Source organism: Mobula birostris, chromosome 31 (genome assembly GCF_030028105.1).
Source record: "Mobula birostris isolate sMobBir1 chromosome 31, sMobBir1.hap1, whole genome shotgun sequence".
NCBI lineage: Eukaryota > Metazoa > Chordata > Chondrichthyes > Myliobatiformes > Myliobatidae > Mobula > Mobula birostris.
The window spans coordinates 7,092,581-7,112,525 of NC_092400.1; the positions used below are offsets into that span (position 1 = coordinate 7,092,581).

A 19,945-nucleotide genomic window follows, 5' to 3' on the forward strand; every position below is an offset into this window, starting at 1 on the left:
GACAAATAATGCTAATATTTAATCTTTAATCTTCCTCAGTTGTTTACCTCTCCTGCCGATTGCTTTTGACTTAATTCCCCTTGCCCCTTCTTCTGGGCTCCCCCATCATCTGCTTTCGACTTCCTCCCCCTCTCCACTTTCTTATTTGGCTTCCGCTCCTTCGGTTGCGGCCCTCCACCCGAAACATCTTGGTGTTGCTACGTAAGTATTTCATTCCATCTGTAGATGCTGCCTGACCTGCTGAGGTCTGCCAGCATCTTGAGTGTGCTGTTCAAGAGAGTTTGAGAGTTTAGATGTGGAGAAGACATTTTAGTTTGGGGATATCAAAAAATGAAGGCCAAATATAAAGCAGGCACTCCACCAGCGTATAAAAAAAAGAATTACCCACATGGAATAGTCTGGCGAAGAGAATCACTCTTTCAAAAAGCTGGATGGATAAGTAAAAAGAAAATCAGTGAAAGGATATAACCTAGTTGAGCTGAATGCCTTTTTATGCTGGATATTTTGCTTACTCTAATTACTGTAAGCTCTACCAAAAAAAAATCGCTGCTGGTGCTTTGAGAGAATTCATCCAAAATGCTATGACAAATAAAGTGCAAAACAACAGTATTGCATGAATATAGCAAACAGGAGCAAACTGGGAGCCTTCAAAGGTATAGCTTCCAGCAGAAGATTGAAGAAGTAACGTTAGCTTGACAGTTCTCTGCAATCCTTTCTACTGAATGCAGGCTATAAATACAATTGTTAGTTTCCCTTTGTCACATCTCTATATATAACTTCTGATGTATTGGAATGTGACTGCTGTGTGCTGTTTCTCAGAATGATCTAACATTGTTCCCTGTGACAAATTGGAAGAATATTTATTAGTAGTGAAGTTATGTTTGGGGTGCAGGGCTAGTGTATAAATACTGTCACATGCGACAATAACCAGCAGAAGGAGCATGCTTCATCTGGAGCGAATTTAGGGAGTTTCACTTAAGAACAGTTTTACTGTTTGAAGTATTTCGCCACCCCCTACCTGAGAAAATGTCTTTGTTACCCTTCTTTGCCCGGAGTTACTGGGATCCCTTCAGGAGCGGTTACTTTCCACGCTGCCTGTTTGATCAGGATTTTGGTCTCCCTCCTTACCCTGAACAGCCGCTGAGGGACTGGATAGGGTGGGTGGAGGATCAGCTCAACGCTAACTGGTCCAGGAGATCATGCCCCGTCCTAGCCGAAAACACAGCGACCAGTCATGGCTCGTCAACTCTGTCCCAACGACCTGCCTGGGGAATGCCCATGCAGAACTTGGACAATTGGAAGATCTGCCTTGATGTGAAACATTTTACCCCTGAGGAACTCCAAGTGAAGAGACAGGAAGATTATTTGGAGATTTCAGGTATGTCATTGACTGGTAGCAACACCTTGATAACATCAACAGATTCCACCTACTTCTGACCCTCTGACTCGAATCTCTCTACCACAATTGGTAGTGAGTTGCCCTGACAAACCTTTAAGCTCCAGAACTCTCTCTCTAAACTCCTCCTCCCCCTTCCTCTCTTACACCTCCCTGGCAATCTTAATCCTCTTTAGCAGAACTCTCTCTCTAAACTCTCCTTCCCTCTTCCTCTCTTACACCTCGTAGCAATCTTAATCCTCTTCAGGTAAACCTTTGCCGTCCCTCATTTCATCTCCCAAGCACCCCTCTCTCATGATGCAATATCTTCATATCTTAAATGATGCTACAAGCTGTTACTACAGAAACTGTTAAAATTACTATCATCATTTTCACTCACAAGAACACAAGAAATAGAAGCAGGAGTAGTCTACTCAAACCCAAGTGTCCCTTCCACCATTCAGTAAGATCATGGCAGATTCTCCACCTCAGCTCCATTTTGTTTTATTTCCCATTAGCAAGTCATAGATTCACAGAGCACTAAAAACACAAAAACAGGCACTTCAGCCCATGTAGTCCGTGCAGACCTGGTTTTCTGCCTAGTCTCATCTCCCTGCAGTCCTCCATAACTATTCAAACTTCTTTTTAATTTTATAATGGAAACCACACCCACCACGTCTGCTGGCAGCTCATTTCACACTCTAACCCGCCCTCTGAGATTCCTCTCAGATATTCCACCTTTCACCCAAAACCAATGACCTCTTGTTCTAGTCTCACACAGCCTGAGGGGAAGAAACCTGTCTGCATTTACCCTATCTATATTCCTCATCATTTAGTAGATCTATATCAGATCACCCCTTATTCCCCTATGCTCCAGGGAATAAAGTTCTAACCTGTTCAACCTATCCCTGAAACTTAGGTCCTGAAGTCCCAGCAACATCCAAGAAAATTTTCTCTGTACTCATTCATACTTACTGATAACTTCCCTGCAAGTAGGTGACCAGAATATTCTAAGTTTGGCCTCACCAACGTCTTATACAACTTTAGCATAACAGAACAATTCCTGTATTCAATGCCCTAATTTACAAAAGCCAACATGCCAAAAGCTCTCTTTATGACACTATCAATCCGTGGTGCCACATTCAAGGAACTACGAATCTATATTCCCAGATCGCTAGGTTCTACTACATTCTTCAGTGCACTACCTATCACTGTAGAGGTCCTACCCTGGCTTGTCCTCCAAAAATGTAATGCTTCATACTTGCCTGCATTAAACTGCATCTGCCATTTTCAGCCCATTCTCCCGGATAGTTCAGATCAATTTGCATGCTTTGATAACTGTCCACACAGTCCACTATGGTCCCAACCATGGTGTAAACTGCAAATATGCTGATCCAGTTTAGCACATTATCATCTAAGTCATTAATATAAATGATAAACAACAATGAATCCAGCACAAGGCCCTGTGGCACACCATTAATCACAGGCTTCCTATCAGAGAAGCAACCATCTACTATTATAAACTCAAGAAATTCTGCAGATGCTGTAACTCCAGAGAAACACATACAAAATGCTGGAGGAACTCAGCAGGTCAGATAGCATCTATGGAAATGAACAAACTTTATACTTTATTGTTGCCAAACAATTGATACTAGAACGTACAATCATCACAGCGATATTTGATTCTGTGCTTCCCGCTCCCTGGAGTACAAATCGATAGTAAATATTAAAAATTTAAATTATAAATCATAGATAGAAAATAGAAAATGGAAAGTAAGGTAGTGCAAAAAAACCGAGAGGCAGGTCTGGATATTTGCAGGGTACAGCCCAGATCCGGGTCAGGACCCGTTCAGCAGTCTTACCATGTTTGGAAAGAAGCTGAGACCCCTTTTGGGCTGAGACCCTTCATCAGAACTGGAGAGGAAGGGGGAAGTTGCCAGAATAAAAATGTGGGGAAGGGGGAAGAAACCAAAATAAATTGTCAATACTTTGGATTAAAAATAACAGTCTGGGTGCAAGCTTTCATTCCAAACCATCAGAAGTTCCTTCCCACCGGCCCCTCAGAAGATGCTCATCCCATTGAGTTCCTTCTGTAGACTGTGTGTTGCTCCAGATTTCAGCATCTGCAGTTTCTTGTGTCTCCACTAGTTACTGATTCAATACAGTTCATTCAAAAGGAATAATATTCGAGCATCGCCTGATTCATCTGCACACTGGAGCACGTTTAAGGTCAGGGGTATTGAATGTCATTCTATATCAATGGTACATTCTTTTAACAATAATGTCAAATTAATGTTTTCAAGGAGAATGAAATTAAAATTAAAAAAGAATCAAAGTTCAAAGTAAAATTTATTATCAAGGTTCATGTACTACCTCAAGAGTCATTTTCTTGCAGGCATTCACAGTAAAACAAAAAATAAAACAGAATCATTCAGAAACTACACCCAAAAGACTGACAAACAACCAATATGCAAAACAAGACAAGCTGCAGTAAACATAAATATATAAGTAAATAAAAACACAGAGAACATGAGTTGTAGAGTTCCTGAAAATGAGTCCATAGGTTCTGGAATCAGTTCAGAGTTGAGGTGAGTGAAGTTCAGGAGCCTGATGGTTGAAGGGTAATAATTGTTCCTGAAACTGATGGCATGGGATCTGAGGCCTCTTCCCAATGAAAGCAGCATGAAGAGGGTATGTCTTGTAAAATTGAAGTTAAATTCTTTGAAGTTTCATTTCTTTCCTCATACTTGTCTCAGATGTAACTACAGATAGGCATCCGTTAGTCTCTTGAGACCATAGATTTGTGCCTTGGAAGGTTTCCAGAGCGCAGGCCTGGGCAAGGTTGTATGGAAGACCGGCAGTTGCCCATGCTGCAAGTCTCCCCTCTCTACACCACCAATGTTGTCCAAGGGAAGAGCATTAGGACCCATACAGCTTGGCACCGGTGTTGTCGCACAGCAATGTGTGGTTAAGTGCCTTGCTCAAGGACACAACATGCTGCCTCAGCCAAGGCTCGAACTAGCAACCTCCAGATCACTAGAAGAATGACTTAACCACTTGGCCACGCACCAACACTAACTACAGGTAGGCTTCTAATTACAGAAGATTTTTTGTCAGATTTCTTTTTGCTGAAATATTGAACAGAAAAGAAATCTGTACTACAGCTTCATCACTGAGAGAGCAGGGAGGCACAAGAGCACGCTGAACAGTACAGAGAAAAGTTCCACTCTATTACACTAAGCGAAGTTCCTACACAGCCTCAATGCACTACTTTAGAACCCTCTGTATGTGGCTCACACACAAATGTTAACTCTAGCGTAACCAAAGAACACAATGAAGTCAATAAGCAATTTCTTTTACAAGAAAGCTATGGCTTAGAATTTCCTCTTTGGTGTGAGGGAGCTGCATTAAGAAAGAACACGAGATTGTTGGATAACTTAGCCTTGAAAGGTAATGGGCGAAGATCAATGGAAAGCTGTCGGAGACGTACAAAACTAAATGATGCAAGGATGACAAATTCAGAATATTAATTCAAGCTAACCTGTAGGATGTGTTGAAATAGGCAGAAGTAAAAACATCTATATTTGCATGCTGTGCTTCAGGACCTCAAGACAGTTGAGTGTACTTTATAACCAATGAAGTCCTTTTGGCAATAATACACAAATAGATACCTGAAACACTGAAACAAGAATTGTAATGTGTATGAAGGTGGAATTTAAATTGCCTACAAAGCACGTTCCTTACCAACGGACTCACTGCAGAACCAACTTAGTTGACTCTAGCAGAATGCCAGAAATACAAGAGCATCATTGCTGTTACTAAGGAGAAGATGCTTTGGAAGCTGAAAAGCATGAAGGTAGTTAACTCACCTGGACCAGACTGGCTACACCCCAGGTTTCTGAAAGAAGTATCTGAAGAGATTGTGAAGGCTTCAGTAGCGATCTTTCAAGAATCACTATATTCTGGAATGGTTCCAGAGAACTGGAAGATTGCAAATATCACTTCACTCTTTAAGTGGTTGGAAAGATGTTGGAGTCTATTATCAAGGATGAGGTTTTGGGGTGCTTGGAGGCACATGATAAAATAGGCCAAAGTCAGCATGGTTTTCTAAAGGGGAATTCTTGCCTGACAAATCTGTTGGAATTTTTTTGGAATCAGATATCAAGCAGTGCAGGACCATAAATGAATCCCCTTCTCAATCTTCCATACTGTGGCACGACCAACATGTCAATCCTCCAGGACAAATAAGAACCTGTTCAAATTTCATCCCTTCTGTTCCAGAAGCAGAATAATTCCAACTCTAGTTACAATCTGCAGATAACCCTGGGCATATGCACACTTGGAAACTGGGCACCAAATGACCACCAGTTCTTTTCCGGGATCATGAAAGAGGACATGATTTGAACTGAACCACCAGAAGACCAAGACCACGCAAAACCATTCCACAAAACCAAGGTCCACAATGAAAGGAAAAGCAAACTCAGTGACTCAGGCAGCATTTGTAGGCGATGAACAGTCAATGTTTGAGTTGGAGACACTTCCTATCACAGTAGTGTATCGGTTAGCACGATGCCATTGCAGCCCGGGCTGTTCTGGGCTTCAGAGTTCAGTTCTGCCACAGTCTGCAAGGAATTTGTTCATTCTTCCCGTGAACTACGTGGGGTTCCTTTGGGTGCTCCAGTTTCCTCTTACGAGCTAAAGACATACCAGTTAGTAGGTCGATTGGTCATTGTGAATTGTCTAGTGTCAAACAGGTGGGTTACTCTGTGGTGCAGCTCATTGGGTTGGAAGGGTCTGTTCCATACTGTATCTCTTGGCAAAAAAGTAAATATCTACAAAGAAACGCTGGAAAGCATGGATTGATTTCTATATTGCAGAGGAGGCAAGCAAACATGATGAAATTCACCACTGCTTGTGGTGTGCCAGGACAGTCTCTGACTGTGAGGAATGGGTGCTTGAAGAGTGACCTCAAACTCAGCATCAGGCTCACAGCTTTTCTATATGCTTCGAAGACAAGGGGTACCTACCTAGCGATCTCAAGACCACTGAAAGACCACCAATGTTGTCAATGTGAAATCTTCCAAATGCACTGGTAAGACAGACAGACAACACCAACATCCTATCCTTGGCCAAAATCCTGAGTCTTGTGTCTCTGACCATGCTTAACCAACTTCAAAGGATGGGCCACGTCATCGTCAAAGTTGACATGAGGCTCTTGGAAGAAGCACTGTACTCCAAACTTAGTCAAGGCAAAACGTTTTGAGGAGAGCTGAAGAAAGGCCTCCAGGGTATTCGCAGAACCTCCCTGAAAAACTGTAGCATCCTCACCAGCTCATCGGAGTCCCAAATTTTGATCGGTCAAGATAATGGAGAAACATAGAGTGAGGCACCAGTAATCCAAGTCCAGTAAGACAGCAAGCTCCTCGAATCTTTTGGAGACAACACTGAAGGTGAAATGAAAACAGCAGAAAGAGTGCAGAATAACCCACTCCACTGGACCCTGTATGCGTCAGCTGACCCATCTGTGGCAGAGCTGTGTAACACACTCTCATCTCAGAATCCACAGGAGTAAGTGTGAAACAAATCACCCTTATCTCCAAGGAACGGCATAAGAAAAAAAATACTTTCTCTTGGTGCTTGATGCAGGATGAGCTGAATGAATTTCTTCACCAGAGAATATCTTGCTCTCGTATAAAATACCTTCCGTTCTCCAGGAATTGGTTGTGAGTCATAATCTTATTGGCATTGAGGTGATTCATCTACATATTGGGAGTGACATACAAAAGAAGGAATCACATTCAAGGGCAAGAAAATTTAAATAGTTTATGTCTCTTGTCTGAAGGAAGATTTACAGGCATGCTATTCAGAACCCTCCATTGCATACATCACCATTTTGAAAAAGAAAGCCACAGGGCAACCCAGTGACTCAGTGTATTATCCACGACAACATGGAGCCATAAAGATTAACCTTTTGCTTCTGTTATGCTCTCTCAGTATGATGATAGCAAAACTATTGTTAGATACAAGTACTCCTGGACCAGGTTCCTATTCAGAGCTTTCACCAATCGTTGGTCTAAACTGCACCCATTTATCCTTAAACAATAGGCTTGGGAACCGATAAACAGACCACAAAGAATTGCATACTTAAACAGCTTCTTTCCTCTTTCAGACAAGCTGTTAATGCAACTGTGTAGCTTGCTCTCTCACTAGCCCCTCACCAACACTACAGCAAACATTGGTTGGGATCTGTCCTCACTCCTGCCTTTTGGCTTCCCATTCCCGACTGCCTGTTTGGCAGTTCAGAGTCAGGCAACTGGCTGTTAAGAGTTACCCACCCTGCTTCACTATTGCAGTTCTGTAATTAGCACTTCCTTTAGGGCTACTGTTGCCTTGGGAACTATACTCCAGGGTCAACACCATCTGGGATTAAGGAGAAAAAAAGTCAGATTCACCAGCAAGTAAGCATTCTGCAAAATATCATTTGTATAGCTATTTCAACAGACCAGCCCGTTAGCTTATGATATTGTCCTAGAAAAGAGCTGAAAGCATTAACAGCCATAATAATTAACAAACATGAGCCTCAATTATTAAGCCAATAATCAGCAGCACTTGTGAAATGCTTCCTCCTCACAGTTTAATGATCACAACACAAAAACTTTTGATGCCTAGAAAACTCCATTGATAGTCAAAAAAAACAGCAAATAGATTGCTGTAGTAAATAAAGAAAAACATCATGCAGTGAATTAAATACAGTAATGTTGCAGCATGTTGCTGTAAGGAATAAAATATTACCAACATTAAGGTAGAGAATTGCTGAACACAGCACTGCAGATAATCAGCATTACAAATGAAAATATCATGTCCGATCTGCAGCGTGGCACAAAGCGTCTTCACATCTCCACCACAACGTAAACAAGAGCAACTCCTGGGCTGCATATTGAAGCTCACTGCAGTTTAAATCAATAAATACTCAAACACTAAAAATTGTCATGTTCACAGCTCCTATTCGCACAGGAAAAAAGACCCTTCATTCTCTGCCAGTATCTTTCTGTGATTTTTTTTTGTGTATTGGCAATGTTATGTGTGTGTATATATATATATATATGGCACAGGTTGACAGAGAAATGGAGGGCTATGTAGAAAGAAAGGGTAGATTGATCTGAGAGTAGGGTAAAAGGTTGGCATAACAAAGTGGGCCGAAAGTCCTGTACTGTTCTATGTTCTATATCTGCCCAAGAATGGGCGATTGTATTTTAAATATATGCTTTCTTCTCATGGCATCTCAGGAAATGCATGCTTCTCTGGCAAACAGCAAAGTTATTGGGAAATCCAAAGGTTAAGGGTCTTTGCTGTGATTTTTAGCCACCATTTAAAATCACCATGGAAAGCAGTCCCATTACTGCAAGCTGAGCAGGAATACCACGCAATGGCTCATAGATTTGCAAGACAACCTATCCCTTATGAAGAAAAGACAAAGTTGCACAGGAATGCTTAAGACAATAAAACAGCTACAAAATCTTGCAAACACATCATAAACAGTTGCAACAACATTTTAATCCCTCGTGCATCAACCTCACGTGGAAGAACCATGTCTACTTCATTAGCAAAATGGCTCGGCAGAGGATGTACTTCCTGGGGCAAGTGCTAAAATTCCATCTTATCCAGAACAAACTGGTGCAATTCTACACTCCCCATCACAGACAGCATCCGTGCATCTGCAAATGCTGTCTGGTGTGGTGCAACATCCAGGTAAAATATATGAAATCTACAGCATACTGTCCGTTCAGCAGAAAAGGTCATTGGCTGCAGTCTACCATCACTGCTGGACTTGTAAATGTTCAGGACACGGAAGTGGGCAGGTAAAATCATTGTGGACACTACCCACCCTGCAAACAGTATTTTCCAAAAGCTCCCTTCTAGAAAGTACTAAAGGGCTATTAAAACAAAAACTTCACACTATCTTAAAAGTTTATACCCCCAGGCAGTTAATCTTATCAACCATTCTAGCCACCACCCCCCCACCCCCCCCCCCACACACACACACACACACACACTATTATCCAGTCACTGCATTACTCCGTAAACAATTTAAACCATTTTTATAATACTACTTACATTGTAAATACATATCAGTATTTATGTATTTATGCACATTTAATTCAATATCCATGTACTAAACTCAATTTATTTTATTGAATTCTTTATTATTTATACAGTAATTGTCAAATGTTGTCACTTTTTATTGCATGTCATGTCAACACACACCACAACAAATTCCTAATACATTAAGTGTATACTGTGAATAAAGTTGATCCTTGGTCCTAATATGAAGAAGAAGAAAGCCCTCAACTCTAAGTGGAGTCACCGGGACGCCGTTCTTTTTGCAGGCTTTCTTATTTTTACAAGGCCGAGTTGCTAGCTCGACGCTCAACCCAGCACGAATGGAAAGCGTGCAAGGGGGCCGGCTGGACTCGAACTCAGGAGCCTTTGCTCCGAAGTCTGGCGCTGATGCCACTACACCACCAGCTGGCTTTTATCCTAATATAGTTAATAATCTTGTATTTCTTCAGGGGCACAATAGAGTGTACGCTATGGCTGGCTATCTAACAGCTACAGGCAGTGTCTGGCTCCCACATTAGATCGGTTACCTGGTCAGGGTTACAGGCATATTGGTACGGCAGAGGCAAATTCTGGGTTGTGCCTCAGGCTTGTATAAAAAGTGAAGTTCTAACCAGGGTGAGAAAGAATCCAGTGCTTTCCTGGCATATATAATGAATAAACTCTTCTCAGGCTTCCAGCCGGGTACAATTATTGATTACAACCAACATTTCGATATCAAACTCTGCCAACTTCTTCATGGATGATGTCTGGGCTTGTCTGGTCTGGTGGTATTTAAACCCCCATAGTTCATCCCTCCTGATTGGTTAGTCCTCATCCAATCAGGTTTCTATTGTCCCACCTTGTTGACAATTGAATTCCAGTTCCTATTAAGAGGGAGACCTTTGTCTTTGTTAAAATTCTTTTCCTCTAGTGGGACAGTGGAAATCTGATTGGATGAGGACTAACCAATCAGGAGGGATGGACTATGGGGATATAAATACCACTGGACTAGACATGCCCAGGCATCGCCCCTGATGAAGATGACATAGTTTGTCATCAAAACGTCGGTTATAATTGATACCCGTACCCACCCAGATGGAATCTGGAGAAGTTTATTTTAACCAGGGTGTTTGTTCAATAATACCAGGCTAAACCCACTAGGTGGTGCTATTGCCAGGACAATTGAACGTTCTGTGTAAACTATTTACTGTTACCAAGCATCAGTATTTCTCTAACATTTCAGCTTGCTATTTTAACAGAAATATTAACATTTACAGTAACATTTTGTGAGTCCTTGCGTCAATTTTTGTTCATTTCTTCCACCTGGTGCTGCTTAATTCCTTTCCCAGTTCTGCTGATAGGTCATTGATCTGAAATGTTAACTTTTTACCTCTCCACCCATGTGGGCTAACAACTGTTGAGTATTTCCAGCAATTCCTGTGTTTATTTGTTCTGTATCTGTACCTGTTAATATCTTGAGACACTGTCTTATACTGAAGGCATTAAAACAAGTCTTATCCACTTAAAAATGCTAACATTGGCTAGCAATCCACAGATATTTCATGTTTTGAAGATTCTGGCCTGATAATGCCTTTGCATCTGTACTCACCTGCATGCATATGTTCATATAAATCATTTAAATGGCTGAAAATATCATGGGATGTTGGGCATATCCAATCTACACATGTTCCTGTATATCCAAATTCCTTTGCTCTTTTGCATCTGTTCACTTAACCCTGCCAATACACAAACTCCCAACCTACGTTTGTTCCAGGGCAATGGGCAGTTTTGCTACCAATCATTTGCTAGGTGAAAAACTGGTGACCAGGCAGAAAAAATATATGCATTTTCCTTTCCTTCTTTTTTAAAAAATACGTGCATTGGGATCTGCTTTATGTTATCTGTTTCTTTGAATGTTTTTATTTAAGACCGTAGACCATAAGATATAGGAGCAGAAGTAGGCCATTCAGCCCATTGAGTCTGCTCCGCCATTCAATCATTGGCTGATCCAATTCTTCCAGTCATCCCCACTCCCCTTCTTTCACCCCATACCCTTTGATGCCCTGGCTAATCAAGAACCTATCTACCTCCGCCTTAAGTTTATCATGACTTAACATTGAAAAATTAGAGGTTCGTAAAAAAGGATGGTGCAGGCATGATGATGAACTGAGCTGAAATTTACAAGTTCTTCTTGTACCTACACGAGTTTCATATACACTGGTGTTTAATTATTTCAGCTGATTTACGTTCATTATAAATATGAACATTTTCTAGAGATTGGGAGAAAATTTGCTGCTGTCAGATAGGGTGTTGGATGCAATATTGAGGCTAACATGCAGGCTAGTGTCTCAAGAGTAAATTGTAGAACTTTAGAACAAATATGTTAAAAAATGTAATGCTTATTTATCAAGTTTGCAGTGCTTGGAGGTTCATGGCAGGGAGAGTTTCTCTCTTCTACCGTCTGCGTGAGATAATGAGGCTATCAGGACTTGAGACTTTTTTGACCGTGCCCATGGTCTGCTCTTTATCAAATTACCGTATTGCTTTGCACTGTTGTAACTATATGTTATAATTATGTGGTTTTGTCAGTTTCAGTCTTGGTTTGTCCCGTGTTTCTGTGATATCTTTCTGGAGGAACATTGTATCATTTTTTAATGCATGCATTTCTAAATGACAATAAACGAGGACTGAGTGTCCTCATAATCTAATACCAATACTAAGGACGTTCTTCTTAAAATGTAGGAGTATGAAATTCTGTAGAAACCCCAATGTTGAGTTGTATGAGAGGATTTTATGTGACAGTTTCTAATGACATAATGCCAGTGTGCAGTGCTGTGACAAAGTGTGTAACAACATCGCAAAGCCAATGTCCTGTGATGTCACAATGAAATCCTTTGTGACCTCACGATACTTGTCTTCAAACGAACTTTTCTATCACAATGCCAGTGCTCGGTAATTTCACCATCTAGTCATAACTATATGTTGCACCAGAGTATCTTGTCGAAATGCTCTCCCAAAACAACATCAAGCAATGTGCCTGTCTACCTGTCGTGCAGTCTCTATCTGCAACACTTGTTGCCAATTCAATGGAGCAAACAATAAATACACACCAGAAAATGACTTAATTTAACAACTATACTTATTTATCACAATGTAGCTTCCATCAATTAACTTTTCAGTTTGGCAATATCCTGTGATATTTGCCGGCATTTAAACAATAATTTGATAAAGGTGTCCTTAATGTCCAGATGCTCCAAGAGATCAGTGTAGGGCCAGGGAGAGAGTGTCCACTATAGACCTGCTTTGGCAGTAGGTGAATTGCACTGGGTTGATGTCGTCAGCAAGTCTGGAGTTAATACAGCCTCTTCAAGTGCTTGATGATAGTAAATATCACAGCCACTGGGCATATACTGAGCAACCTACAATTATTTTAACCACTTGGCTCCTATGTTACTCGGGCATTTATTCAGTCATAGAATTGATTACAGTACGTGAACTTGCTTTACTGTGTGCCTTTGTTCAGTTTTCAATCTCTTGAGTTTATAAAGCATTCTACTTAGCTTTTCCCAGCATCAGATTTCTGATACTTGTTATGCTGGTGTCAGATTTGATCTGACTCAGGTCCCAGAGGGAAGACTGCATGGTGACAGCAGGAGGGGAGAAGACATGCTGGTTGGTTTAGGGTTGCACCAGCAGCAGAAACTAGGAGCTCTATGGGGAAACAAAAATTAGTACCAGAATGAGCACCGCTATTGCGTCCAAAGGTATTTTGCTGTATTCTGTTGAGTTTACTTCCAAACAAAAGAATGCATAAGTGGGGAATCCCAATGGGAAACAATTTGCTGATTTGTATATTTTGATCATCTTGCCTTCTGTATCATTGTTCCATATTGGTTTGCTTTCAGGGAACCACGTGGAAAAGGAAGATCAACATGGGTTTATTTCTAGAACTTTCACAAGAAAGTACAAGTAAGTTTGTTTTCCATCAAACTGTCGTCTTCACATTAACCCAGCTGTGGTGTTTAACAAGATGACTAATGGGAACTAAATATAATTGGGAAACAGAAAAGGAAACAAACAAATGAGTCAAGGAAAAGTTCTTGGCAAATAAATATGTTATATTTAACGCTGGTAAACAACAAAGAAAAAACAACAAGTGTAAACAGACAGGAGGTTGTGTAAAGTCATGTGTAGATGTTTTGAAATTCACTGAGTAGGAAGATGAAGAACATTGTAGGAGGATGGGGATTGAAAGGAGGTAGGAAGAAGAAAAATTGTGGGGGTTGGAACTCACTGTTCTTAGAATTACCTCAAACAAATACTTGGTTACGTGCTGGATGTGCAATAATTCGGAAAAGCTGTGAAGTCGGATCGGTCTGGACAGCTCCTCACATGTGACATAAATTTGATGGGCTTCCCTCTCGTCATTAGTATATGTTTCTGTCATTCTGTGAAGGATAGCTATGAAAGAGTGTAGGGAGAGAGAGAGCATTCGAAAGAGAAAGGCGAGCAGAGAGAGAAGAGACAGAGAGAGAGTGTGAGGAATAGTATTGAACGAGGAAATTAGCTACACCGCACTTGGTGCAAAGGGGGAATCAAATTTCGGTGTTCTGAACGGTGGTTCAATTTATTACTTGTAAGAAAACGTAGGTGAAATTTTTCCATGCCTGCCTACTCCCGCTCTTGAATGTGGGGACAGTGTGGAATCTGAGCTGTGTTATCATTTAAAATAATTCTAGTGGTCTTCAATAGCCAGTTCCTATTTTGCCAATTCCTACCAATTCCCACATCTATCTTCCCACCCTATCTCCTGGAAAAATGCTATTCCCTTTTTTCAGTTCCTTTGTCTCCACCGCATCTGTTCCTAGGATGAGGCTTTCCTTTCCAGGACATCAGAAATGTTCACCTTCTTCAAAGAACGAGGCTTCCTTTCCTCTACCATTAATGCTGCCCTCACCCGCATCTCCTCCATTTCCTAGGCATCTGCGCTCACCCCATCTTCCCACCACTTTAACAGAGATAGAATTTCTCTTGTCCTCACCTACCACCCCATGAGCCTTCACATCAAACATATCATTCTCTGCACTTCCACTATCTTCAATGCGATCCTACTACCAAAGACATCTTAACCTCCCCTTACCTCATTCTCCGCTTTCCGCAGTGATTACTCCCTCCATGATTCCCTTGTCTATTCATCTATTTCCACTAATCTTCCACTTGGTCATTTCAGCCCGAAATGTTGACTGTTTATTTCCCTCCCTAGGTGCTGCCTGACCTGCTGAGTTCCCCCAGCATTTTGCATGTGTTGCTGTGGGTTTCCAGCATCTACATAATCTATTGTGTTTATGAGTGCAAGGTTGTTGTTAAGAAATCATTCAGCCAGTTGATCTACCTCACTCCCCTATGCTCCCTTATCATCTGTGACACTGCCGATAACAGATGTGTCATCTATGAGTTTATAGATGGCTTTTGAGTTGTGCCTAGCCACACAGTCATGGGTATGGAGAGAATGGAGCAGTGGACTAATCACACATCCTTGAAGTGCAGCAGTATTGATCGTCGGTGAGGAGGAGATGTTACTTGCGACCTACACTGACTGTGGCCTCCCGATGAGGAAGTCAAGGATCTGCTTGGGAGGTACAGAGTGCCACAGATTCACTCCTCTTTGGCTGAAGAAATTCCTCCTCATCTCTGTTCAAAAGGGGAATCCCTTTATTCTGAGGCAGTGCCCTCTGATCTTATTGGAAATATTCTCTCATGTCCACTCTATCCAGGTCTCCCGGTCCGTCAACACTTCCCAATCTAATACCATTGAAATAACAAGCTCCTTTCTCTTCGGACTGTAGTGGATAACTTTATATTTATTCATATAACACTACACCTGCCATGGACCAACCTGCCACAGATCCGTTGTTGAAATCTTGAATCCACTCTGCTTTGTCATCTCAACTGACAAACCCACCCATTTGTCAGGTAATTCTGAAAAATTACATTCTATTCCTTCACCTAGATCATCAATCTGTCTGGGCGTGACCCCAGCCCTGATTTCCATTGAATCCCCAATAATACTCCCTGCAAAAACACACACTTTTATTCACACGTAAGAGATTCTTCAAATGCTGGAGATCTTGAGTGGCACATGTGGAATGCTGGAGGAGCCCGTCTTCTGTGGAGAGAAATGAACAGTCGACATTTTAGGTCAAGACCCTTCCTCAGGGTAGGTCAATCCTTATGAAGGGTCTCAGGTTGAAACATTGACAGTTTATTATGGTCTCTGGCCACTAGTTCTGATCTGACCTCCTGGTGGATGTGCTAGCTATCAGTCAGCTCAGTGTGGCTCACTCTGAGCAAGGTGTGCAAACCCCACAGGCATAGTCTGTAAATAAATGTTAAGGCATGACTTGTGTGTGCGTGCGCAATATTGTTAACTGGAACATATTCACCATCACAATGGTAACAGACACTGCAGCTAATTAAAATCAATATTTAATTGAGTAAATCCAAATACAAATATCAAATTGGAACACATCTCAATCTCCTCACTAACTTTCAATTCCCTGGCCTTGGCCGTTTTATTTTTACCGGTCCCTATAGAGATCTATCCTCCATCAAGAAGACTTTAAAGCTCATGGCTTGTTTTACCTCTCCACCACCACCCTCCTCCTCCTCCCTCACAATTTCTCCTTGGGCTCCTTCTTCTTTCTCCAGACGAGGGTCGCTATGGCACCTGCATGGACCCGAATCCTCCTGCCTTTTCACTGGCTACATAGGACAGTCCATGTTCCAAGCCTTCCATGCCAATGCTCCCCAACTCTTCCTCTGCTACATTGACGACCGCATTGGTGCTGCTTCATGCACCTATGCTGAGCTCATCAATTTCAACAACTTTGCCTCCAACTTCCACCTTGCCCTTAAATTCACTCATCTCTCTGCCTCCATCTCTGCAAAAAAATTATCGATCAACATCTTATAGAAACCGATCAATTCTGACAGCTGTCTTGACTCTATTTCTACACATCCTGTCTCCTGTGAAAGTGCTATTGCCTTTTCTCAGTTCCTTCATCTCTGCCACATCTCTTCCCAGGATGAAGCTTTCCTATCCAGGACATCAGAGATGTCCTCCTTCTTCAAAGAACAGGATTTCCCTTTCTCTATCATTGATGATGCCTTCACCCACACCTCCTCCATTTCCCAGACATCCGCATTCACCTCATCTTCCTATTGCCTTAATAATGATAGAGTTCTTCTTGCCCTTAACGACCACCCCATAAGCCTCTACACCCAACACATAATTCTCTGTATCTTCCACCAACTTCAAAGGGATCCTACCACCAAACATACCTTTACTTCCCCCCACCACTCATTGCTTGCTGCAGAGATCACTCCCTCCATGATTTCCTTGTCCATTCATCCCTTCCACTAATCTCCCTCCTGGCACTTGTCATTGCAAACGGCCAAGGTGCTACACCTGCCCATTCACCTCCTCCCTTGCCTCCATTCAGAGCCCCAGACAGTCCTTCCAGGTGAGGCAACATTTCATCTATGAATCTGCTGGGGTTGTTTATTGTATCCAGTATTTCCGATGCAGCCTCCTCTTCATTGGTGACACCTGTCATAAATTGGAGAACCTCTTTGTCAACCATCTCCACTCCATCTGCCAAAAGTAGAAATTTTTGATGGCCAAACATTTTAATTCCAAATTGCATCGCCTTTCTGACATGTCAGTCCATGGCCTCCTTTTGTGCCACAATAAAACCACCCTCAGTGTGGAGGAGCAACACTATATATCCTCCAGCCGGATGACACTAGTATTGATTTCTCCTTTTCGTTAAAAACAAAACTCCTCTTCCTTCCCTCTTTTTCTACTCCCCACTCCGACCTTTTACCTCTTTTCACCTGTCTATCAATTCCCTCTGGTTCCCCACCTCCTTCCCATTCCCCTATGGTCTACTCTCCCCTTCTATCAGATTCCTTCCTCTCCAGCCCTTTACCTTTCCCACTCACCTGGCTTCACCTAACAACTTCTAGCTTTCCTCCTTCTCCTCACCCCCATCTTTTTATTCTAGCGTCTTCCCCCCAACCTTTCGAGACCTGAAGAAGGATCTATGCCCAAAACAATGACTGTTTGATCATTTCCATTGAAGCTGCCTGACGTGTTGAGTTCCTCCAGCATTTTGTGCGTGTTACTTAGGAACAAAACCCGAGGCATAAAATACAGGATACAAAGTAGGCACCAGCTTGGGGGAACATAATCGATAGAATGCATTCCTAGTTTCCTATTTGCAAATCAGTTTTGGTTTCCATGAACTGAATTCATGATTTTTTTTTCACAAAAATCTGATTTCAGGCTTCCGTCAGGTGTGAATGCCAGGTCCGTGACCTCGACCTTAACCTCCAACAGCATTCTAATTGTGGAAGCTCCCCTCTCCAGACCTACGGAGGTGAGGATTCCGGTTCAAATTGAGAAGCGGCCTGAAGATGTGAAGAAAGTGGAAAAAGAGGAAGAGAAGGAGGTGCTGAAGAAGCACAGTGAAGAGGAGGAGATGAGTCAAGCAAGGGAGGCAGAGGAAGAAAAAGGGATTTCCAAAGAGCCGGGCAAGGAGATGAAGGAAGAGCTGGACAAAGGGAAGGAGGAGGAACAGGGAAAGGAGGTGGAGGGAGAGAAGGCACAGCAAGAGGAAGTGCTTCTGGAAGAGCAAGAGAAAAAGTAACCAACGGAGAAAGGAAAAGATATATGTGTATAGCAGCAAAATATTCGTTCAAAGTAAATTCTCACAGATTACTTCATTGATTCAATGTTTTTCTCTAAAATAAGTGAAAGTACATTTTAGATAAATGTAGAGAATGAAAAAAAATGCTTTGACATTCTACAGTACTGTGGAAAAGTCTTAGGCACATATATATAGTAGGGTGCTTAAGATCTGGCACAGCACTGTAGTAATTTTATGTATCGCACTGCTGCCGCAAATAAGAACAATTATCATGACACACGTGAGTGATGGTAGACCTGTTTCTGAGTCTCTATTGTGGGCAGAGAGTGGGAAGGGGCAGGGAAAGGGGAATCATGGTTGGGAAAAAGGGAAGGGAAGAGGGCAGGAAGCGGGAAGTACTAGAAAGAAATTCTGTAATTGTCAATAAACCAATTGCTTGGAATCAAATGACCTTGCCTGGTGTCTCGGGGCTGGGTGTGTCTGCACCCGCACCAACCCCCTGCCCCTGATCCTTCTCTGCTACCTGTTCCGCACCCCTCCCGCCGCACTCCGCCCTTGTTGTTCCCAATACCCTTTGCTCCCGCCAGATTTACAAACTCCTTTTCCCCTCTACATTGACTAATACAGTACTTTGAAAAAGTCTTAGGCACCCTAGCTTCCTTTTCTTTCTTTCTCTCTCTCTCTCTCTCTCTATATACATATATACACCTAACACTTTTGCACAATATTGTAGATCAAATACCAAATCTATCGCATTCTTCTCCGACAACAAAGGATGAAAATAGAATGAAACTCTTGACCACACTTACCCTTCTGCATAAATTCAGCAATGTTATTCATATCAATGGGGTTAATTTACAAAACACCTCATGATGAATTGAGTAGGGAGTCCTTAAACATAAGACAGGGATATAATACAAACACGTTTTGAACCACTTTGTGCAAAGTTTGAGCTACATTTCACTATTTTTCTGGTTGCTGTGACATTCCACAATAGGAATACACTAGATGGTACATTGATGGTGATACCCATATGCGTAATTGCCCATTACATATCACTATATATGTCATTGGTGACATAGTGGCATTGTGGTTAGTGTAGCACAATTAGAACGCCAGTGAGCCAGGTACAATTTGCAAGGAGTTTGTACTTTCTCCCCATGACCGCACGGGTTCCCTCCAGATGCTCCAGTTTCCTCCCACATTCCAAAGACGTACGGGTCAGTGGGTTAATTTCTCACATGGGTGTAATTGGGTGGTGTGGGTTCATTGCCCAGAGGGTCCCGTTACTGTGCTGTGTGCTGTGTGTCGAAACACGATAAAATAAATTTTTCCATCTGCAGTCTTAGTGCATGGCCAAGTGGTTAGGGTGTTGAGCTCATGATTTGAAGGTTGTGGGTTCGAGTCTCGGCCAAGGCAGCATGTTGTGCCTTTGAGCAAGGCACTTAACCACACGCTGCTCCAGTCCACCCAGCTGAGAATGGGTACTGGCAAAATGCTGGGGGTTAACCTCGTCATAGATTGGCGTCCTATCCGGGGGGGGGGGGGGTGAGTCTCGTTCTCTCAGTCGCTTCACGCCACAGAAACCCGCATAAGCACCGGCCTGATGGGCCACAACGTCAGGACAGACTTTAACTTTAACTATCTGCAGTCTTACTAGGCTCAAGGATACTTATGATTAGTTGTGGGTTAAAAATAAAATGTATCTTAGGTACCTGAAATGAAAAGGGACATTTAAGCACATTTAAGAAATAGGAAC

General features: G+C 42.2%; 1 protein-coding gene across 1 annotated transcript; it reads left to right on the forward strand.

Annotated features, from left to right (window-relative positions):
- The first annotated feature begins 911 nt into the window (after nt 1-911).
- On the forward strand, nt 912-18,633 carry LOC140190888 (heat shock protein beta-1-like). Its single transcript, XM_072247826.1, has 3 exons — nt 912-1,378; nt 13,381-13,444; nt 17,823-18,633. The coding sequence occupies exons 1-3, from the start codon at nt 1,027-1,029 to the stop codon at nt 18,184-18,186; spliced, it is 780 nt and encodes a 259-aa protein (XP_072103927.1). The 5' UTR covers nt 912-1,026; the 3' UTR covers nt 18,187-18,633.
- The last annotated feature ends 1,312 nt before the right edge of the window (nt 18,634-19,945 follow it).

Bases quoted from the DNA above. Each gene is read 5' to 3' on its own strand.
- LOC140190888 (XM_072247826.1), top strand. From the start codon at position 1,027: ATGTCTTTGTTACCCTTCTTTGCCCGGAGTTACTGGGATCCCTTCAGG. The intron at 1,379-13,380 runs GTATGTCATTGA...GTTTGCTTTCAG, and splicing joins AGATTATTTGGAGATTTCAG to GGAACCACGTGGAAAAGGAA. The intron at 13,445-17,822 runs GTAAGTTTGTTT...ATCTGATTTCAG, and splicing joins ACTTTCACAAGAAAGTACAA to GCTTCCGTCAGGTGTGAATG.